This window comes from Rhinichthys klamathensis, unplaced genomic scaffold (assembly GCF_029890125.1).
Source record: "Rhinichthys klamathensis goyatoka isolate OS25496 unplaced genomic scaffold, OSU_Roscu_1.1 h1tg000093l_1, whole genome shotgun sequence".
In the NCBI taxonomy this organism is placed as follows: Eukaryota; Metazoa; Chordata; class Actinopteri; order Cypriniformes; family Leuciscidae; genus Rhinichthys; species Rhinichthys klamathensis.
In genome coordinates this window covers 452041-473554 of record NW_026606632.1, presented here as the reverse complement: position 1 = coordinate 473554, position 21514 = coordinate 452041, and the positions used below count along the sequence as shown (strand labels likewise).

The window sequence follows — 21514 nt, the reverse complement described above, 5'->3', positions numbered from 1 at the left end:
AAATACCCTGTTTGTGCTCTAATGGATGAATGATTTAACATGAGATCCACCCTTTACAGTTTGAGCCACTGAAAACAGCCATTACACAGATACATAGCAGGAACAGTGAAGTGGAGAAATAGATGAGCATCTGCATGAACAATGAATATATCTGCATATGACTAGAATCTGATCTCAATTAAACAGCTTTCAGTTTCATTTCTAAATGAACAACTCCCAACCCCACCCTGGCCACCCACAACATATTTTGCAATAAAATCTGAAAATGTAACATATATACATGGTATGACGTGTACAGTGATGCTCTATTTAGTTAGTAAATGTTACAAAAATATTTTTTGCAAATAACCTCCATTTTTGTGTTGTATGTGACCCAGAATACCTCAAATTGTCATGCAGAGGAAAATATATATTTTTAAGAAATAACATATATCATGGAACTGAGTTGTTGTAGTGTCTTTATGCTGATTAAAAAAATAGAACATTACTGTAATGAGAATCTAATGGGATTAACAAATCAAATAACTCAAAGAGATGCATTATTAAAAGGATGGGAAAAACGCTTAATTGTCATTTAAATAATGTCACAATGACAAAAATCTTAATGATCCTAAAATGGGCTTAATTCCTTTTTGATGCAAAATATAATTGTACATTTTTTCTTTTAATTTTAGAGTTAAATATGACCTCAATAAGCTGTAAATTTGCCACAACACGCCATTAAAGGGATATTTCCCACAAAAATGAAAACTATCACCCTCATGTCATTCCAAACATCTTTATTCTGTGGAACATAAAAACATTTTAAAAAAATGTCTGTGTGCAGTTTTTTTTTATGAATTTTTTTGATCAATGTCTAATCCAATGGTCACCAAAACTGTTGGGTAACCACCATTCTTCAAAATATCTTCTTTTATGTCCCACAGATGAAAAGATCATACAGGTTTGAAATGAGGGGGAGTAAATGACAGAATCCCTTTAACACAACAGTCCACATTAATAATGAGCAGTGAGGGAATTTACATCTCAAATCAAATCTATGTACAAACCTTGGGAATTAACTGAAGACCGCATATTACCAAAGGCTTAGCCGTACTTTTCAATGCTCTTTTGAATGCAATCGTTGTGCATTTCACCAGGTGGGCATCATATCTGGAAACCAAACCCGACCCAGGTGCTTGGACACTTCCCAGTGGATCTCATCCAGGCTGTATTTGTGGTCTGGGATGAGCACCTCCTCCATGATAGACAGCTGAGAGAGGCGACGGCCGCACATCTTCACGAACTCCACGAAAGCACCGCAGGAGACCTCGCACTCGCCCAGCCCGATGGCCGACAGGTGCTGGCAGCGCTCAGCGATGCGGATCAGCTCCTCGTCCAGCGGCCGGAGCCCGTTGGCACACACCACCAGCTCCACCAGACGGGGGCAGTTCATGCCCACGCGGCCCAGGACCTCCTTGCTGACCGAGCGGCCGAAGTACAGGTGCGTGACGGGGATCTCGTCGCGGAAGAAGGGCCCGAACTCGTCCTCGTACAGGAAGAAGTACATGACCAGGCTGAAGTTGGGCGAGTGGCGCAGCATGGCGTCCCAGCTGCTCTTCTTGATGGTGTGGAACTGCTGCCCGGGGTTCTCGCTCACCACGTCTATGCGAAGGTGCTCGAGGTGCACGTGTTTCTCTGAGGAAAGCGCCAGGAGGAGATCGTCGCTCAGTAAGTGATAGTTCAGAGCCAGTTCTCTCAGACCGTGACACTGATCAGCAACACACAGAATACCTGGAACAACAGAAGACGGATGGCTTTCACCGGCACAACACACCACAAATAATACAGCCTGACTAACGTCTAGGGTGGAAAAAAGAAAAAAATATTCTCAGATGCATTTGTGATTTCTCTTCAACGATTCTGAAAATCTGAACTCTGAGCTAGATTTTTCTGTTATTCCACATATGCATGAACAAAGAATTTGGAAGAATATGGGTAACCAAACCAAAGTTGATGGACCCTATTGACTTCCCTAATATTTGTTTCCCCTACTATGGAAGTCAATGGCGTCCATCAACTGTTTGGTTACCAGCATTCTTCAAAATATCATCCTTTGTGTTCAGCAGAAGACAGAAACTCTTACAACTTAAGGGTGCGAGTAAATTATGACAGAAAAATTTATATTAAATAGATAGGTCCGAAAATTAAAATTCTAATTACTTAAATAGTTGACCTAAAATCAGAATTGTCATATAATTTGTTGTTGCAAACCCATGATTCTTCGTCATTAACATGTCTTTTTTTTTTTAACTGACCTGCTCCTTTATAATTGAATGAAAGTGAAATTCGTCATGTACTTTTTTTTTGTCAGTTTGAAACTTGTTAGCACCTGTTCCCCTATTGACTTTTACCATATGGCGAAAGCAGTTAAGAATACGGTTTCAACTTTAATTTTTGGCATCAATAGGGGAGAGAGAGAAAGTCATGTAGGTTTGCAATGAAATGAGGCAGAGTATAAATCACAGAATTGTAATATTTGGGTAAACGATCACTTTAAACCCCACAGGGGGACTTATGAGAACAAACATCATGAAAAGATTAGTTTTTGTTGTTTAACTCTATTTTTGAATCATACTGAAGTGTATGAAAGTACATCTTCCTCCAATGGGAGCTAAACGGGCCTGTAAGAAATCTTTATACACTATCGCTAGTCCCATCAGTCAAGCCAGCAAGACTGAAAACATTGGTGTGCATCTATTACAATAATTACGGTAGTCTTTATGAGGAGCACAAAGGTGGCACTTTGTTTTGTTTGTTTTTTTCCATTGAGTTGGCAAGCCAGTCTCGTAGGCATGTCAATAAGCCATAAACATAAGTTATCATATTCTGCCTGTACACACCTTGTTTATTAGCAGCATGTGACTAATAGAGATTGACCGTCACAGACTTTACTGTTGTAGGTGATAATAGCCTGCTATAAATACATGTGTTTGTTTCTGTACCTTTTCTATTAAAATATAATAATTTACACTACTGTTAAAACACTTGAGGCTGGCAAGAGTTTCTTTTATGCTTTTAAAAGTCTCTTATGCTCAACAAGGCTGCATTTATTTGAACACAAATACAGTAAAAACAATAATATTGATTACGATTTAAAACAATATTGTAAAAATGTAATTTATTCCTGTGATGGCAAAGGTATTATTCTAGTCACATGACCCTTCAGAAATCATTCTAATATGCTGATTTTCTGCTCAAGAAACATTTATTACTAATAATGTTGAAACCGGTTGTGTTGCTTAATATTATTGTGAAAAACTATGGTATTTTTTTAGGATTCTTTGATGAACAAAGTTCAAGAGAGCAGCATTTATTTGAAACGGACATGTTTTGTAACGTTACAAATGTCTTTACTGTCACTTTTGATCAATTCATTTCTGAATAAAAGTATTATTATTATTTTGTAATTCTTACTGAACCCAAACTTTTGAACGCTAGTGCAAGTAGTATGTTTCACTTTTGATTACTTTAGTATTTATTCTGAATGTTTACTTAATACTGCTTTTAGATGCCAGTCTCTGTTTACTTTATTTGTAGTAATGCTATCTATTGCTCGTAGTTTGTGTAAGTGTTGCAAACATGCCAACATTTTAAATTTACTTGAGAATATTTACTACATACTATATTTTAATTGAATTTGTTACCACTGATATTAACATTTTGCTTTTTAAATAAAAGAGTGTGTTCACCCTATTGAAACTGGTGACGAGTATTTCATGAACTATACCCACAGTCCCTAACATAACACGTGTCATACCTGCAGGGGAAACATGAGGGCAGCTGCTCATCTTCAACAGCTTGAGTGTGTCACTGTTGTTGGCCACCAGGACCTTGAGCGAAGGATCATCCACTGGCGTGTCATCAATTTTCAGAGACGAAAGAGACTTGGAGTTGACGAACACCACGGTTAGTGCAGAGATGAAGTGGGACTGAAAAGAGGAAACAATGAAACATCAGGAAACATCCAGCCCAGCGTCCTAACACACGACTCAGCCATATAACGCATGCCCAGATACCTTGGGAAGCTCCATGAAGCTCGGTCGAGCAGTGGAGATCAGTCCAAGAGTCTTCAGAGAGCAGTTCACCAGCTGAGACAGGATATCACACGCAGCCTCCGCTGATTCTGTGCTGCTGTCCACCTGTGCAAACACAACACAAACCCTTTAGTCAAGTCACCTTTATTTATATAGCGCTTTTTACAATACAGATCGTCTCAAAGCAGCTTTACAGAGATAACAGGAAAATAATGAAGAAGAAATTCCAGAAGAAAATAGCATCACAGTCCAGCTTAGGTTAGTTCATTTTTGTTGTAAATAAGTTATTAATTTAGTTCATTTTTATATATATATAGCCGCTCTGGAGAAAACCGTGATGTCATCAACCAGCTCAGTTCAGTTCTCATATAATGGTGTCAATGCAGGCAGATCAATAATATTGTAATATCTTAGCATCTACTAATGCATTTTAGGTTTTGATCAGATGTGCCATGTTCAAAGCCACTGTAAAATTACACACATCTACTGAATTCTACATATCTACAATATTTCCTTATTTACTCACCCTCATGACAAAACCCAAAAGACTTTTTCGTTCATCTTCGAAACAAATTACGATTTTTTTGAATGAAACTTCAGAGATTTCTGTCCATTCCCCCAAAACTGGTTCAAAATGTTCATGAAGACATTGTAAAAGTAATCGATATCGAGCAGGTTAAATCCAAGTCTACCATATTTCCCGAGTATATCTATATCATACTACCATATTCCATTTTCCACATTTGATGTTTATGTGCAGTGATTAATATTTATGTGAATGAAAGTTTAAATTAAATCTGTTCATCATATAAATCAGAAGACTTGGGATTAAACAGCTCGATTTATATGGATTAGTTGTACAATGTATATGAACTTTTTGAAGCCTCAGATTTTTGGTGGAATGGACTTTCAATGGAGGAACAGAAATCGATTTTCCATCTCCAATAGGTTTGTAATGATTTGGTAATGATTTTTATTTTTTAGTTAACTGACCCTTTAAAGGGTTAGTTCACTCAAATAATAAAATTCTGTCATTGCAAACCTGTGTTTATTCTTCGGAACATGACATTTTGAAGAATGTTGCAAACAGTTTCGGTTCCCACTGACAAAAAAACACAATGGAAGTCAAAATGGGAGCCAAAACTGTTTGGTTACCAACATTCTTTAAAATATCGTTTGTGTTTAGTAAAACAAAGAAAGTCATACAGGTTTGGAATGACATGAGGGCGAGTAAATATTTCATACTATCCCTTTAAGGCCAGCATGATTTGTGAGCTGTAATGTTTAAAGCAGTCACCATGTGCCTCTCACCTTGAAGCTGACGTACTGTAAATGATTGGAGTGCCTCTTTATGATCTGCTTGATCAGGTCAGGATGTGTGGCCTTCAGGTAAGAGCTGGCAGGCTGATTGAGCTCAAACTCGAAGCACCTCCACAGCTCGGGCATGTGGAAGGCCTGGTTCCAGCAGCGGCAGACCTGTGAGGCGAAGGCACGGTCCAGGAGCGGCAGGTACTGAAAGATGTGAAGCAGGATCTCCTGGGGCAGTCGAGTCCAGTGGGACATCTGGTCTCCGGAGTCCTCGTCGGGCTGTTTGACCCTCTTGCAGGAGTCCGTCGGCCCAGCGCAGGACGAGGTGCTGCTGTCCTCTCGCTCTCTGCTCAATCTCCTCTTCATTCTTGGGGGCCTGAGAGAACTGTGAAGCATGAGAAGTGAAGTATAAACAGCCGAGTGAAAATACACACAAAGAGAAGAGAAGCATAATTATTTGAACATAACGTGCATCCTAAAACCATTATCAGACTATATATATATATATATATATATATATATATATATGTGTGTGTGTCATACAATGTGTCATGGGCATTATATATATATATATATATATATTAGGGCTGTCAAATGATTAATCACATCCAAAATAAAAGTTTTTTTTACATAATATATGTGGGTGCACTGTGCATAATTATTTTATATATATAAATACACACACATGCTTGTATATATTTAAGAAATATTTTCATGTATATACTGTATATAGATTTATATATAATTTATATTACATATAAATATAAATATTTTATATATAAATCATATTTTTTTCTTAAATATACATGCATGTGTGTGTATTTATATATATACAAAATAATTATACACAGTGCACCCACATATATTATGTAAAAAAAACTTTTATTTTGGATGTGATTAATCGTGATTAATCATTTGACAGCCCTAATATATATATATATATATATATATACATACAACTAGTCATTATATTATATTATTATGACACGTTGTATGTATGTATGCATGTATGTATTATACACACACACACATACATACATACAACGTATACATACAGTGTCATTATGTATGTATATATATATATATATATATATATATATAAAACGTGTAATTTTTTATATGACACGTTTAAATGGCTCTGAACTTTCCTAGAAACAAGTGCAAGTCAGTCCTCTTCGGCTCAACACACGTCTCTCAATTACATGGCAAGGATGTCCATTATTAAAAACATAATCAGCTCGTTCTAAACATTCTACACATATATTTAGTCATGGAGCCAGTGATCTAGTTAGATTGAGCCACCAACAGCCTTACTGTGAATCCCGTGTTTACCTGTTTTGCGAATTGCTCATGTTATCTCCGTTCAGCTCGCTCGCAAACAGTGAAAAACAAACAAAATCCTGATAACTCGTGTGTGAATGTCAACCCGGACAGGAGCCTGAACGCATCAGAGTAGAGCAGAACGCACGCATTGGAAGCGATTGGGCGCAGATTAATGAAGTTATATCTCGTTTTTTCGGGAGTCTGAGTACGTATGTCTCGGCGATATTTCTGGTTGACCTACTTCTGTTCTGTACCGCGGGAGATTTCAGCGTCCCCGCCTCCTCTCGACGCTGAAAATGGCGATGTTGTAACTTGTTGTCGAGTGTGAGAGAGAATAGCATTGGGCGGCGCGGCTGCCGTGCTGTATTCCTGAGTCAAACGGTTCTTCCTCTAGGGGGCGCACGGCGGCTCAGAAAGATGAACACCCCTTAGAGCATCATTCAGTTTTTTATCTTAGACACTTAGGAAATATACGCTTTTTAATGTGTAATTTCCATAGCCGGTAATTTCCAACGATTAGTATCTGAGTGACATACAAATAGAAAATTAAAAACAAACTCTAAAACAAACAAGCTACTGATTAGTCGAGCCAGCGGAGAAAAGTGACACGTACCACGTGACAATAACGCCGACTGGACCACCACTAGAGATCATTATACAGATCAGTGGACCATAGATATATATTATACACATCTATGGTCTGGATCGTTTCGGTGAAAATGACACTGAAAAAAAGGTTACTATTATTATTGTTGTTGTTATATTATATTGTTTACCAACCTATATCCAAATGTTGTAGATAATTCCAGTGTTAGGCTTTTATTTATTTTTACATTTAAGACTACAGTTTGAAAATCACCTCACATTAAATTACATTTGATCCATTCAAAATACGGCAAGACTATTTGCATTCTGTATTGAAGTACAAGAAAGTATTTCTTGCATCTTTTTCACATACAGCACAGGCACCACACAGAGCCGACGGCAAACTGCTCTGACGTGGCATATTTATGACTACATTTACACAACAAAATCTTATACGTCCTCGCACATATTTCAGTAAATCACATCTTTAGACGTACAGCATTAGAAACGACGCTCAGGTCGCCAAGCTCTGCCCATTTGTCGTCTATTTCGCTTTCATTTTCAAACTTACATATTTCATGAATGAATGAGATGGAAAAAAAAGCACTAGACACTCCTTTTGTAATGTACCTTGCTGAACAGAGAACCCGGTTTATTATTACCATTCAGCTCCATCCACAGATAATAATACAAAGCATATTCACAAGTTGCATTTTTTGTCTTTTACAGCAGCTGTTTATCACCCCCACCCCCCAAACATTCCTTCCTATATGCCTCCAAAACAACCACTAAATAGCCACAATTTCTAATATATCTCGTTTAGCCTCGCGTTTCTTCGATTTGGTGTGAAGACTGGCCCCAAAGATGTTCTTACAATACAAAAGCAGAACATACTCACCTTTTGTTTTTAATTAAAATAACAGAAAAATGGTTTTATACCACGTCATTTAGACAAAAGGGCAGACACCGCAGACAATAAGCCCCTCGATAACATTCTGACTACAGAAATGATATTGTACTTTGCCGGGGGGAAAACACAAGAGCCTGTGTATCACTGTATAAAAATGTACAGTGGCTTTATTGACATACATTCCATATGTTTACATCTGCGAGGAGGCACACCCAGTATTGCACTTCATTAAAAGTTCTGGCTCAAAACATAACCCAGAATATCAAAGAAAACTGAAGTGTAGAGTAGCAACATCGGAATACACATATGAAGGGTTACTGTCATTATATACAAGATTAGATAAATCGTACACTATTTTCCTCCAGCGTAACATTCTAAAGTCCTCTTATAGCATTTGAATCTTTAGCCGTCAAACCATGATGCACTCCAAAGTGAAGGAATACTGTACAGGATTACGAAAACATAGTTAACATACAACAATAGAATCTTTAATTTGTATTTTGAGAAGCTTAAATCATGGCCCATCCATGGTGGTCTCCGATTCGGTTCAAAATCCTCCACACATTGTTAGACTTCAGTGGTCAGGAGGTGTGCAACGTTTATACAAGCCGCAGGGTTACAACGGCTGCATGCAAACACGTCACAACGTTTGATTTGTTTTTTTTTTTTGTTTTTTTTTCCGTTCTTCAGTGTCTAAAGAGAGGGAGGATGCACCCTGGAGCACGGCGGCCAGTCCCAGCGCCCTCAGTATGGGACATCCGGTTAGTATCTGCTCTCAGGCTGTGCTGAAGAGGGAGTCAGCCGCCACAGGAGGGTGAATATATATATAGAGCGAGATCATTACAGGACCATGGCGTTTAGAAGGTATGGGCATTTCTACACACACCGCAGCCCAGCGCAAACTCTTCTCCGGTGGGAGGATGTACCACATGCAGGGGACACTCGCTTCCTTCCAACTGTTTTCCTTTTGGTCCTGTGAGGGAGGAATGAAAGAAAGTGAACATGCTGTCTTGCCAATTTGTTGGCTAAAGTTTCAATAACTGAAAGCGGCTTGTAATTGAACAAAGGCTTATTCAACAAGAGAAGGATGATACATGAGTTTCAAGCAAACCAAAAATGGTGGTGGGAAGTTATTGAAGGGATAGTTCACCCAAAAATGAAAATTTGCTGTTAATTTACTCATCCTCAGGACATCCAAAGATGTAAAGTGTCTTTTTTTCTTCAGTTGAACAGTAAAGACGATTTATAGCTGAAACCGTAGTCCTTGGTGATTTATATAATGCAAGTCAAGGGCGACCGTCACTTTGAAAGTAAAAAAAAAAAACCCAAACATATACAAGCAAAACAAAATTAATACGGTCTCAAGACTGTTTGCCAAGGCTTTGGATTACAGGTAATAATGCTGTAAATAATGTTCAGTTTCTTGCAGACTGATCATTTACCTTCATAATGTGACACTGCCACAGTAAAGCCCTGCACGATGCTCACTTAAGTAAAAAGAAAAAAAGAAAAAAAAGGTAGTATATGTGCCATGCCTACATTTTTATTTATTTTTCATCTGCATGTAGAGTATGTTGATTTTGAGCATTTGCTTTTTGTTTGAGGGGGAGTTAGAGGGACTTTTGTTGGCTTCTAAGGACTAATTATGATGGGCCACCCTTAAAAAGGGAAGGGTGGCCATTTTGAAGAGGGTTGTGTGTGTGTGAGGTGGTATGCCTTTGCTACCTTAACTCAAAAGCATTGGTCCAAAAATGATCTCTGAAAATTGTCACGGTGTATTAGACTTCTGAGCTGCTTTATAGGTGCACACTCTAGTCTGGAATATACTGCCTTTTTTTTAAGACAATACTCTGAGGATATTTTTTTTCTTCAGCTGGAGGATAACCTTTGTTTTTGTGGGGCCTGGAACCAGCAGTTTATACTATTTCTCTTTTTGGGGACATTTGATTTTTCCATCTGGACTTTCGGTTTGCTGACTGCCCAAGGCAGAAAAAGGACTGATTCATCGGACTGATGAGTATTATTTGTGTTATTACTTTTTATTACTTATTACTGATGCGTTGAGGCCAATGAGCCTATTCATGGACTTCCATTATTGGGACTATTTTGTTGAAGTATATAAAAGGGTAAGCAGTTTGTTTTGTTTGGTATTACCTTCAAGCAAATGAGTAAAAGGGAACAATACAATGAAATTCTCCCTGTGATAATGATTCGACCCTTTCATAAAGAGTTGCAGTTGCTATAATAAGACCTCAATGAATCGTCAGAAGCCATGTGTATTCATTTTGCTTTGCCTTTATATGTTTTTTTGACTCTCAAAGTGACGGCAGCCATTGACTTGCATTATATGAAATCACCAAAGACCACGGTTTCAGCTGAAAACTGAAAGAAAAGAAAAACACCTAGATATTGTATGGCCTGAGGGTGAGTAAATGAACGGCAAATTGTCATTTTTTGGGTAAATATCTCTTTAAAACGTTGAAAAAGCATTTTACCAGCAGGACAATGGGGCAACTCTTCTTTTGGGACACTGGTCATCCTCTGGAAATCATCATGACAGGCGTTGCAAAAATGTGTCGTCCCAAAGCAGAAGAACACAGCCACAGAGCAACAGTAACGACATTTGTACTCCAGGAAATCTGTCCCATGTTTAGAGCACATCTACAACAAAGAGAAAGAGGTCTAAACAAACTCATACCAAATAAGCACATACCTTGCAACCGTCTTTCTCTGTTTTGCTATGATTAGCCATAAAGTATTGAAAACACCCAAACACTTTTGTAATGCAAAAAGCATTATAAAATTTGGAGGAGAAATGTACTTAACCGTTTTTTTTTCTTTTGTATAATTTAAAACAACAAGATTAAAAATGTAATATATATTTTTTTCAATGTAATTATTTTAATGTGAAATACATGTTCTTTTAAATGGTTTCATGAGATTCACCAATGAACTTTGAAAAACCCTAAAGTTGATTGAAACCAGACCTGTTGATAAACTGAAATGCAGCCATGATGATCACCCAAGTAAATATTTAAATTTGTAAAAATAAATCATTTGGGTTTTCGGACCTCATGCAATACAATAACAACCACTGGCCAATGTATAACAGAAGTGCTGCAGGGATTTTTGTGTATGCCAGCCTGGTTCCTTTGACAAAAAGCAAATATGATATTTCCATTGACTAGGATTATTGCAGAAAACAAGCTCAAGATTTTATTCTATGACATAAAATACATCAGTAATACCACATATTTTAAGTTCAACACAGACCTTATTTCAAGCATTTAACCAAAAACCCATTAAAAACCCCAATGACTTCAGGACAACAGAACCAGAAGTAAAAAAAAACACACAAAAAACGAATTTCTGGGTATTGGGATTCATTCCTGCAGCACTCTATTGTGTTTAAAATCAGGTACACAAATGAAATGTGCTTCACTCCCCACCCCGAAACCCACTGTTGTCCCACTGACCTGTGCTCTGGACACATCTGAGCACGCTCCACAGATGAGCTCACGGGGATCATAATCATCCCCTTGTCCTGCTTCAGCATCACAGCGAGCTTCTCCCCCAAAATAGGCCTGGATGAGTAAGAAGTTCCACTGTTAGCACAACAGCTGGAGAAACAGCTTCATTACGGCAATGTCTTCTAAACAGATTATGATACGCCTGTTCTTCTAAATCTCATTTCATGCCGTCATGCCAAGCAAACAACTCTTCCTCCACAGGAATGAGCTGCGCTTCATCTTTTTTGTCAACCATGTTTTTCCATTCTATTCAAAGTAAACAGAGACATCTCTAAGGGGACAGTTCACTCAAACCCAATTATTTTCTTTCTGGAGAACGAGAAATGCTTGCTTTCTTCTGAAGGTTTCCTCAGCCACTATATAGCAGGAAGATTCTTGAAAAACTTGTGTTCCACTGAAGATTTGCGAACACTATACAAAACAGAAAACGCGTAGGGACAGAGTGCCATGAAGATCTAACCTTTTTGCACTTGAAGCAAACGTAGTAAGCATATCGGTTCATGGCAAATCCAGCTGGGTTGTTGTGGAATCGAGCTCCAGACATTGTGATGGCTTCACTCTTGTGTAGTCCTTCATACTCCAGTCTCATTAAAGCCTTTCTCCTCACGTCCTCATACAGCTCTTTGATTGGGTCCAGCAGGTCTTTTAGGACAGAGTGGTTTATTTTGTTCTTAAAAGAAAAAAACAGCACAGACATAAATAAATAAATGTCACATCGAGCGTTGGATGTCATGAACACTGTCTAGCTGATAGAGTTTTGGCTTTGGTTCTTGCAGAAAACATGATTTTGATTTTGCAGAGAACATGAACATGATGATGATTTGGTTGGTTTTGATGCCACAGCCATTAAAGGAATAGTTCAACTGCCATCAGTTACTCACTTCATCATCATTTATGCCAACATACTTCAAAATTTCCCATTCTATGAAGAAAATCAGTCATAGTTTGGAATGATATATGACTGATGACTGAGCAAATAACAGAATTTTCACTTTTCTGGATGAATTATCCCTTGAACTATAAGATTTGGGGGGAAATCTAATTGAGATGTTTCCGATATTGTTTTATTGTACTTAAATTATATTGAACTTTTTTTTACAAATGCAATAAAAATACAGCTATCAGAACTTGGTATCGGCGAGTACCAAAAATTAAAGTATTGGTATCTGTCTCAATCTGGAAAAAGTGGTATGGTGCATTTCTATAAGAAACACTACTGTTGTAGTAATACTATTTCACTGTAAAATAAAAAATATATATAGTAAGGTATTTGAGAAAACAACTATATTTTACAGTACAACTGTTAAAGGAGAACTCCGGCGCAAAATGAACCTTTGGTCTAATTACACATTGTTACCTAGTCAACCGTTATCTGAGATTTGTTTTCATGATTATCGAATGTAAATAGTTTTATCTCTACAAACAGTTTAGCCTATAAAGCTAGTATAACGCTAGTATATTGGGCATAGATCAATGACAAATAAAAATCGCTTGTTAATACCACTAACAAGGCTCAAAATAGCCCCACACTAACACGGTAGCATAATGAGGGTCCCTACCTTCAAACCGAAGCATTGAGAACTTTGTCAGTGTCCAGACAGTTTAATAAGAAGATATTTTTTACATACAGTCAACTTCGCGTATTCAGGCAGAAGCCATCTTTGAAATACAGTCTCTACCAGTCGATCTACGAACGCCGATCCAAGCCTGCTGTTCGCGCTCACCTTATCACAACTTATAGCTCGTTCACATCTCACCAGCGCACTTGGATCGGCGTTCGTAGATCAACTGGTAAAGACTGTATTTCAAAGATGGCTTCTGCCTGTATACGCGAAGTTGACTGTATGTGTAAAATATCTTCTTATTAAACTGTCTGGACACTGACAAAGTTCTCAATGCTTCGGTTTGAAGGTAGGGACCCTCATTATGCTACCGTGCTAGTGTGGGGCTATTTTGAGCCTTGTTAGTGGTATTAACAAGCGATTTTTATTTGTCATTACACTATGCCCAATATACTAGCGTTATACTAGCTTTATAGGCTAAACTGTTTTTAGAGATAAAACTATTTACATTCGATAATCATGAAAACAAATCTCAGATAACGGTTGACTAGGTAACAATGTGTAATTAGACCAAAGGTTCATTTTGCGCCGGAGTTCTCCTTTAAATTACAATACTAATATTTATGTCTTAAATTCTTCATTTTAAAATGTTAAACCTTCAAGCTTTTTTGGCAGAAAACTGTGAGCAGTCCTTTATAGCCCTTCTCTTTCCTAAGCGCTTCTCACTACAAGTTTGGGAAGATGGTTAGTGCATGTTGCATTTCCAATGAAAACTCTGGATCATAAGCTTCACGCGAGTAAATGAACACAGTGGCCCACTTCACTCTGAAACGCATGGCGCATATACTTCATTAAATCACGGTCTTTGTCATTTTATAAATCACACTAAGCCATATTGCAATTTCGGTTTTATTCTGATTAAACTTTCAGCCCTACCTTTAACTCTCCTAAAGCGAGTCCAGACTAGCTTATTTACCTTGCAAATAGGGCAAGACATGAACCCGAAGGTTATCCTAGGCCCAAGCCAGCGGTTCTCCAGAACCCTTCTTGTGCACTGAAGATGAAACACGTGACTGCAGTCCAGCTGAAAACAAGCCAGGGCAAATAATTACACGCTGATCTCCTGTATGTATGTACAGTATGTGTGTATGCATTATTCTGTTGTACCTGGATTGCTGGGGCAGCAGACAGAGCCTCAGTGAAGCAAATCATGCACATATCATCAGCATCCTGTTTCAGAGAGGCTTCAGTTTTGAAACAGCCATGTAGGCAGGGAAGACACAGCTCTTCATTTTTGACCCCTCCACACGGGTGGCCGCACGGATGAGTCTTACTGCAGGCCAGTTTTGCATACTCCTACACACAAATATGCACAATGTAAGATCACTTAATTCCAGTAAAACATTTAACAGTGTAAACAAAATATATAATTCTGCCAAAAAATGTTAACATTTTGAGCAAATACCTGACAGTCTTGGTCTGAACATACACTTCCTACAGCGGACAGCTCTGTGCCGTTCCTGGTGCCGCAGAAGCGGCAGGCGTCTGAACTACTGGAAGCTGGTTTACCTAAAGGACATTACAATGATGCCATTTTAGCTCTAACTATTTGTACAATAAAGCCACTAGTCAAATAAAAAAAGAATTCTAAAAATAGGATACATCACAGCTGTGGCCTAACAGTTAACGGTCAGGGTCAGAAATTATGCAAAAGTGACAAAAATGCCCCAGATAATTCAATTGTGGGGGCAAAGCACCCCTGATGTGAATTGCTCTGATTTGATCTGTTATCTAACAGCTATGAAAACACTGAATATGAAGAAAACACTCCCAAAAAACCCAAAAGCTTGATACAGTCGATATATCAAACTCCTCAGACAGACCAGCCAATTATTAAAATATATCAGAATATTTATTATGTCTTGTACATTAATTACAACTACTTTTGTGTATGATTCATTTCATAGGTAACAGCCATAATTGCTCTAACTGTGAATTTATATACTTGATTCAAAATGGACATGTTATGATAATTTGATGACGATAAATTTTAATATTATAATTAATATAATGCATTTATATTTTTATATGATATTTTATACAAACACTATGGTTGAAACTAAAGCTCTGAGAAAATCAATTCAGACGGCAAATATGGTCTCTTAATAAAAATGAACGCTGCAGTACTGCAACATTTCCCATCTTCTCCTCAACATGTCCCATCTTCTCTCTAGATTATTAAACATGATTACAAAATGAAGAAAAGTCACCTGTGTGTTCCCGGAACTCCACCATGGCCTTCATGGTCTTGGAATCAGCCAATGCCATGAGCCAAAAGAGTTTGGTTCTACCGCAACCTTCATGTAGGTCCACTTTAATGGCTTCCTCCTCCTCCTTAAAGACCTGCACAAGACAGTGTACCATTTATTATAATATATAATTATATCTCAAGTGTGTATTTTTAACAACATGATGTCATTTGAACAACCAGCCAGTAACTACACGCTTCTTCTGAACCCTAGTAGTGCACCATAATTGATCAAACGGACACGGATTAGATCTGTGTGAGCGCTCGGGGTTCACCTGTCTCTGGTGGGAACGTGTGCGCCGGTGGAGATGGAGGAACCGGTCACAGTCAGTGCACAAGTTTCCACATGCATTACACAGAATGATGGCTGCCGTCTCTCCGTCGTCATGATTATCACACATGGGCTGGGAAATAAAAGTCAGGGTGAAGAGGTAAACAGCTCATTCTCGGCTGAAGGACTGTAATTAACTTGATTGTGCTTTATAGCATCCCAGAGGCCTATTTAGCGCAATGTGCCGTACCATCTGCTTCTGCTGCCCATCTTTGCCCATCCAGCGACCTGAAGACAGTCGGTCCACGTGGTCCTGGTCCAGAACACACAGAGAGGCCAATGCGAGCCACAGCTAAAGAGAGGAAGTAGAAAAATTTGAATTTTATAAAGAAGTCTTTCAAACACACATTGCCCAGTGAATTTCCATGACTTTTAAAGTCATTTCCAGTCCTGGTTAGGGATTATATTTATTTTAATATATTTATAAAAAGGTTATTTATGTGTTATATTTGTAGTTGGTATAATATTTTGAGGGGTTTTTTTTGTATAATGTTTTTCTTTTGAGGTAAAATTTTTAAAGCTGTTGTTGTGTTGCACACTGTTGTTGTGCAAATGAGCGGCAGGATCACATTAAGGGTTTTTCTGTTAGAACGGTGTCGTGTTCGCGGGCCCTAAGTTAATAACTAATGATCTTTGCAATGGAAGTGAATCAATCAAAACTAACTTTAGCTAGACAATAACTTTATTCTAGAGCTGCTGTAAAGCCAAAACAATATCTGTTACTTTAATTTCCTTTTATCACTATAAAGCTGCTTTGAAACAATCTATATTGTTAAAAGCGTTATTTAAATGGTGACTTGACTTGGAAGCATAGAAATAAAAACAAAATTTCATGATGTTTCCAGGTTTTCCATGACTTTGGACCTGTTCATATTCATCTATATAATAATAAAAGTAATTATTTGTTTTAAGAATGTTGCATTTCATCCTGCTGTTGATCTCTATCTGACACCTCTAACTGAAGGATCCTGAGTAATACTGACCTAGTTTGCAAATGTTCAGTTGTGACAGAGTGAGTGCAGTGGAGTCGTACCCGAGTGGTGGCAATGCAGCGCACTGGAGAGCGATGCTCCTCTTCCATCTTAGTGAGAGCAATGATGGTCTCAGCAATAGCATTCTTAGTCACCCTGGACCAGGCATCCGAGAGGTGTCCCTGGGGTAAAAAGACACTTAAATGATGAAGGACCATTTCTGCAAAGGCATTAAACACATCTGCAGGAGATCAAGTTAAGCAGTGGAAGATTATATATTATATCATTCATAAACATGCAGCTGAACAGCAAATCTGCTGCATATTAAGATGAAAATGGTGTTCAGGATTAGATGGGCCATTACTACTCACGGCAGCCATGTCTTTGACTAGTTTAATGATAATCTCAGCGATCTGGGGTGGAGTGGAGCCCTTCATCCACCAGTGACTCAATCCACGCCGTATGTAGCTGCACAAACACCAATAAAAGGTTATTAAATATACATATTTATAATAAAAAAATAGTGTGGCCAGCAAAAAACATTTGTCACAATGAAGATATTTTTAATCAAATTAAAATCTACTGAAAGTCAGTTACACCAAAACTTCATTTTCTTCAAACTAAGTTCATGAAGACATCATAAAAATAATCCATATAAATCATCTAACCGCATCTAAACCAAGCCTTCAGAAGAGACATGATTGCTTTATATAACGAAGTTTAATTTAGGCTTTTATTCTTATATAAACATTAATCAATGCACATACATAGAGCACATCAAATATAGTAACGCTGGAAGCTCAAATGATGTGCGAGAACCAAAGAACCAAAGTTTTTTCTTGCGTGTCACGCAAGCATGTTCACGCTTCGTTTACCATTTTTGAATAAACTGCTCGATTCATATGGATGTGTATTACAATCTCTTTATGAACTTTTTGAAGCGTCAATGTTTTGGTGTAACAACCTTTCAATTGAGGGGCAAAAATCTCTTTTAGGTTTCATTAAAAAATATCTTAATTTGTTTTTTGAAAGTCTAATGGGTTTGGAATGACATGAGGGTGAGTAAATGATGACGGAAGTTTCATTTTTTGGGTGAACTAACTCTTTAAATGCACAATGTGATTAATCCCACTTAAATTTTATGAAGTATTTTAAACAATTCTCAAATCAAATTTAAGAATGGCCAATTGCAAGCCAGCTGACCTTGAGTTGAAGATCATGGGTAGGGTGACTGTAGTAACCCCTTTGCCTGCTGCCATGCCAGCTGTGCCACCTATAGTGGTGCCCTTCGCCTTGAGCTGCACAGTGAGGGCCTTGGCGATGCAGCCCAAAAACATATCTAATATGCCCAGTTTGGTCCAATCGCCCTTCTCAGTGGAGTGGATGATGTCACTGATGTCTGCTGGTGGTAGCGCCTTTACGCCAATGACGCTGGCCAAGCGCATAGGAGTGACCTCAGGAAGAACGCGTCTGAGCAGGGACGTCACCTGCATGGCAAGCACAGTGTTGCATATCAGATCCTGATACTAGAAAGTCAAGTTTAAGACTCGCGGTTCATGAAGCGTTCACAAACCTGTCTCTGGACACGTGGCGAGGCAGTGTGAAGTAGGGAAAAGAGGTCCTGCAGTAGGGTGAGCTGCTGGGCTAGATACTGCCGGCCAACGTTAGATCCACTCAAGGCCAGCACCATAGACAACAGCTCAAAGCAGTACGCATCAGAGGAGGCGTCATCATCGCTGGGCTGAGAGTTCGCATTCTCTTTGCTGGAGATGGCGTGCTCCCATTCCTCACGCACACGCGTGGCCTCCATACGGATGGCCTGGACGATATGGGCACATACCTAAGGGAGGCAAACGGTCAAGCAAAATCAAAGAACGAACTGGTGTGACATATCAAACTAAATCAGGCCAAAACTAAGTTTGTTTGGAGTTCGTTTCAGGAGTTGGATAGTGCACTTCACGGAAAAGTTCGCTACGGCTGGTAAACGCATATCATCAAACTACTATCTACTAAATGATAATCCTAAATACTACTACTTTAAAATGGGCAGTTATGAATAATTCTGTCTGAAATAATTAATTTATAATTGTTAAATACTTATTATCATTTAGCCCTAGGAATTTAGCCTATCATTTAGCCCTAGAAAAACCACTTGCTTTTCGTTCAAACATACTTGTTTTGTGTGGATATTTTCATACATTCATTAATTTGACCATGGTGAATAAGTAGTAGGTAACTGCTGCTTCACGACCAGTTTGACAGTTCCATGCGACTGCCACTGGGGGTGAAATGCGGCAATCTTAAGCGAATGCCAGAGACAGTGAAAACGCTGCTTTAGCATGTTGCTAAACAAATAATGCAATACTCTAATAAATCAAAAATAGTGGCTAAACAATCGATTTTTCATTAGATGAACAATGTTTGTTTATATTTTTGGTATTTAACTTATATATATATATGGTATATTTATATTCAACACTTCTCTCACTTTGTCCACCATCTGGATTTTTAGGCAGCTCACTAGGTTTTCTAGAGAGCCTAGAGTAGTTTTATTGGTGTTTACCTGTTTCTGAAGGTTGGTCAGTTTACTCCTGCTGAAAATAATGCCAACCATGTGTTCCTTCAAGTCTGCATCAGATGGAGCCTGAAGACGAAACATTTCAACAGAATTGACCAATTTCATCTCATGCTTCAACACATATGGCATTAAGCAATGATTGAAAGGAGCCACCAAACACGACAGATGCTGGTACTGACCTTGTCTTCACCCTCAGGTGAGGAGAGCAGGTTCTTCTCTTCTTGTTCTGGTGTTGGTTCTGCATCCCCACAAATTAGTTTTCCAAATACCTACACGAACACATCAACATGACTATTATACTATTGGCCTTCCCTTAAAACAATATCCAGAAATGAGTGTTTGAAATGCTAAAAAAAAAAAAAAAAAAATTCACACAAAAGTGTTTGATGTATAATCAATGTCTCTGGTATGGTGGTATACTGCGATTTGTGTGAAAACAGCCTTAGTGACCCGTCGAGATGGTTTTCAAACGCTCCCCTGCATATTTGAGTTTACGCACTGAAGTGTGTCAAAGGTATGCATTTACAATGCGTTTAGCAGCGTTGAGCATTGTAACGGCCAATCGGAGGTGTTTAAGATAGACAGAATCAAAACAGTTCAGCACTTGTTCACTGACTGAGTTCTGCATGCTCACGAATCCTCTCATTATAACCAACATAGTGTGTGGACACGATTTAAATAAAAGATTTATGGTGCAGTGTAGTCAGGTTGACTATACCAGGTGTTTTCTGTAGAAGTTTCACTGAACTGAAGCATTTGACAGGTTCACAGTGTTTATAAAGGGAGTGTACTTTGCTCACTTTCTGTTTCCATTCACAATTTGGATAAATGTTACGTTTTCCAAGTTGCTAATGCGGGTGCAGTTCAGGTGGAGGTCTTTATGTCAAACGGGTCAAGTCGCAGGTACAGAATTAAATAAGTGCTGCTGTTGTATAACGGGTCAGGTATTCTGTTAAGTATTGCGGGTGCAGGTTTAGCTTCCTGTGAGGGTTCTGGGCTTACCTGTGACGTAATAAGGCGGAAGACACGCAGCGTCTCAGCTTCACAGTTTTTCTGCTGGGCTACACTGGCTGATATCTGCCCAGCAATCTTGATGCTATCGCCCTCCTTCCAGCCAAGCACTTTGACCTGCCGAACCCTAAGTGTGTTCTCAGGACCCTTAAGCTCGATCTTGATCACATGGTGGTCCCCTCCAGGCAGCTCGCTGGTCACCCAGCCCATGTGCCTTGAGTCTAAGTCAATCTGAGACAACAAAAAGACCATTCAGTGAAATGTCCCAGAAGACCCTTAGGGACCCAGACGCTGGTCTGGTGATCTACATTTCCATGCAGACATTTTGGTTGTTGCCTTGTAGCTCCTCAACCTCAAGACTATGAGTTTAAAGTTCTTTTTCAACTCAAAATTAAATTAATGTGACATGCAGAAGTACTGACAAGAGGTTGTTTTAACACATTTTTCTGTCATTTACCAAATTGTAAAAACATTCATTTCGACTAATAAGAAAATATGGTATTGTGTCTAAATTGCTTCTCTATTTTAAAAACATTACCCCAGTAAATATAAATGCTGAAACAATGCATTTGTAAATGTATTTCGAAATATAATAATATACATTGTATTTAACGATAGTCATTGCATAATGAAAATCTACCTATTATTCTGGACGTTATGGTAATTACCAGTGCTTGGTATCCAATAATTTATTGATATGTGCAATAAAAAGGTGAGCAACTAGCTTATCTTTCTTAATTTAATTTATGAAGTCACTCTACATCTAAATCTACATAGACAAGTGGAATAGTATACATCTATTTAAATATCAAGGAAATGAAAACAAGTTTGATAAATTCAAACAGGCCAAAGTAAAAAACAAAAAAAATGTGTACAACCCAGCCTGTTAAAGTGAATTAACAGCAGTGCATCTGGTATAGACACATATCAGCATGAAAATCCATTAACTGCAGTAGGGGTGACCCCGAATAGTCGAAGATTCGATAGGAGGAGCCTGATTCGACTACCAATCTCACGGTCG

General features: G+C 38.4%; 2 protein-coding genes across 17 annotated transcripts in view; both read right to left on the bottom strand.

The window, feature by feature from the left end:
* Positions 1 to 1126: 1126 nt before the first annotated feature.
* On the bottom strand, positions 1127 to 7022 carry fbxl3a (F-box and leucine-rich repeat protein 3a). Its single transcript, XM_056252212.1, has 5 exons — positions 6717 to 7022; positions 5388 to 5769; positions 4059 to 4181; positions 3800 to 3971; positions 1127 to 1773 (listed from the first exon to the last, which is right to left on the bottom strand). The coding sequence occupies exons 1-5, from the start codon at positions 6734 to 6736 to the stop codon at positions 1133 to 1135; spliced, it is 1338 nt and encodes a 445-aa protein (XP_056108187.1). The 5' UTR covers positions 6737 to 7022; the 3' UTR covers positions 1127 to 1132.
* A 1329-nt stretch (positions 7023 to 8351) lies between these two features.
* The window catches only part of mycbp2 (MYC binding protein 2), a 138456-nt gene continuing 125293 nt past the window's right edge, over positions 8352 to 21514 (bottom strand). For all 16 annotated transcript variants that reach the window (XM_056252195.1, XM_056252198.1, XM_056252202.1 and 13 more), the window contains 17 exons: positions 20485 to 20724; positions 19662 to 19751; positions 19468 to 19548; positions 18478 to 18744; positions 18108 to 18391; positions 17276 to 17372; positions 16967 to 17086; positions 16124 to 16225; positions 15878 to 16006; positions 15565 to 15697; positions 14760 to 14863; positions 14462 to 14650; positions 14271 to 14378; positions 12193 to 12402; positions 11679 to 11786; positions 10698 to 10863; positions 8352 to 9175 (listed from right to left, as the gene is read on the bottom strand). In XM_056252195.1, the coding sequence (XP_056108170.1) occupies positions 9060 to 9175; positions 10698 to 10863; positions 11679 to 11786; positions 12193 to 12402; positions 14271 to 14378; positions 14462 to 14650; positions 14760 to 14863; positions 15565 to 15697; positions 15878 to 16006; positions 16124 to 16225; positions 16967 to 17086; positions 17276 to 17372; positions 18108 to 18391; positions 18478 to 18744; positions 19468 to 19548; positions 19662 to 19751; positions 20485 to 20724 (2544 nt within the window). In that variant the 3' untranslated portion in view covers positions 8352 to 9059. The remainder of the gene's footprint in view (positions 9176 to 10697; positions 10864 to 11678; positions 11787 to 12192; positions 12403 to 14270; positions 14379 to 14461; positions 14651 to 14759; positions 14864 to 15564; positions 15698 to 15877; positions 16007 to 16123; positions 16226 to 16966; positions 17087 to 17275; positions 17373 to 18107; positions 18392 to 18477; positions 18745 to 19467; positions 19549 to 19661; positions 19752 to 20484; positions 20725 to 21514) is intronic.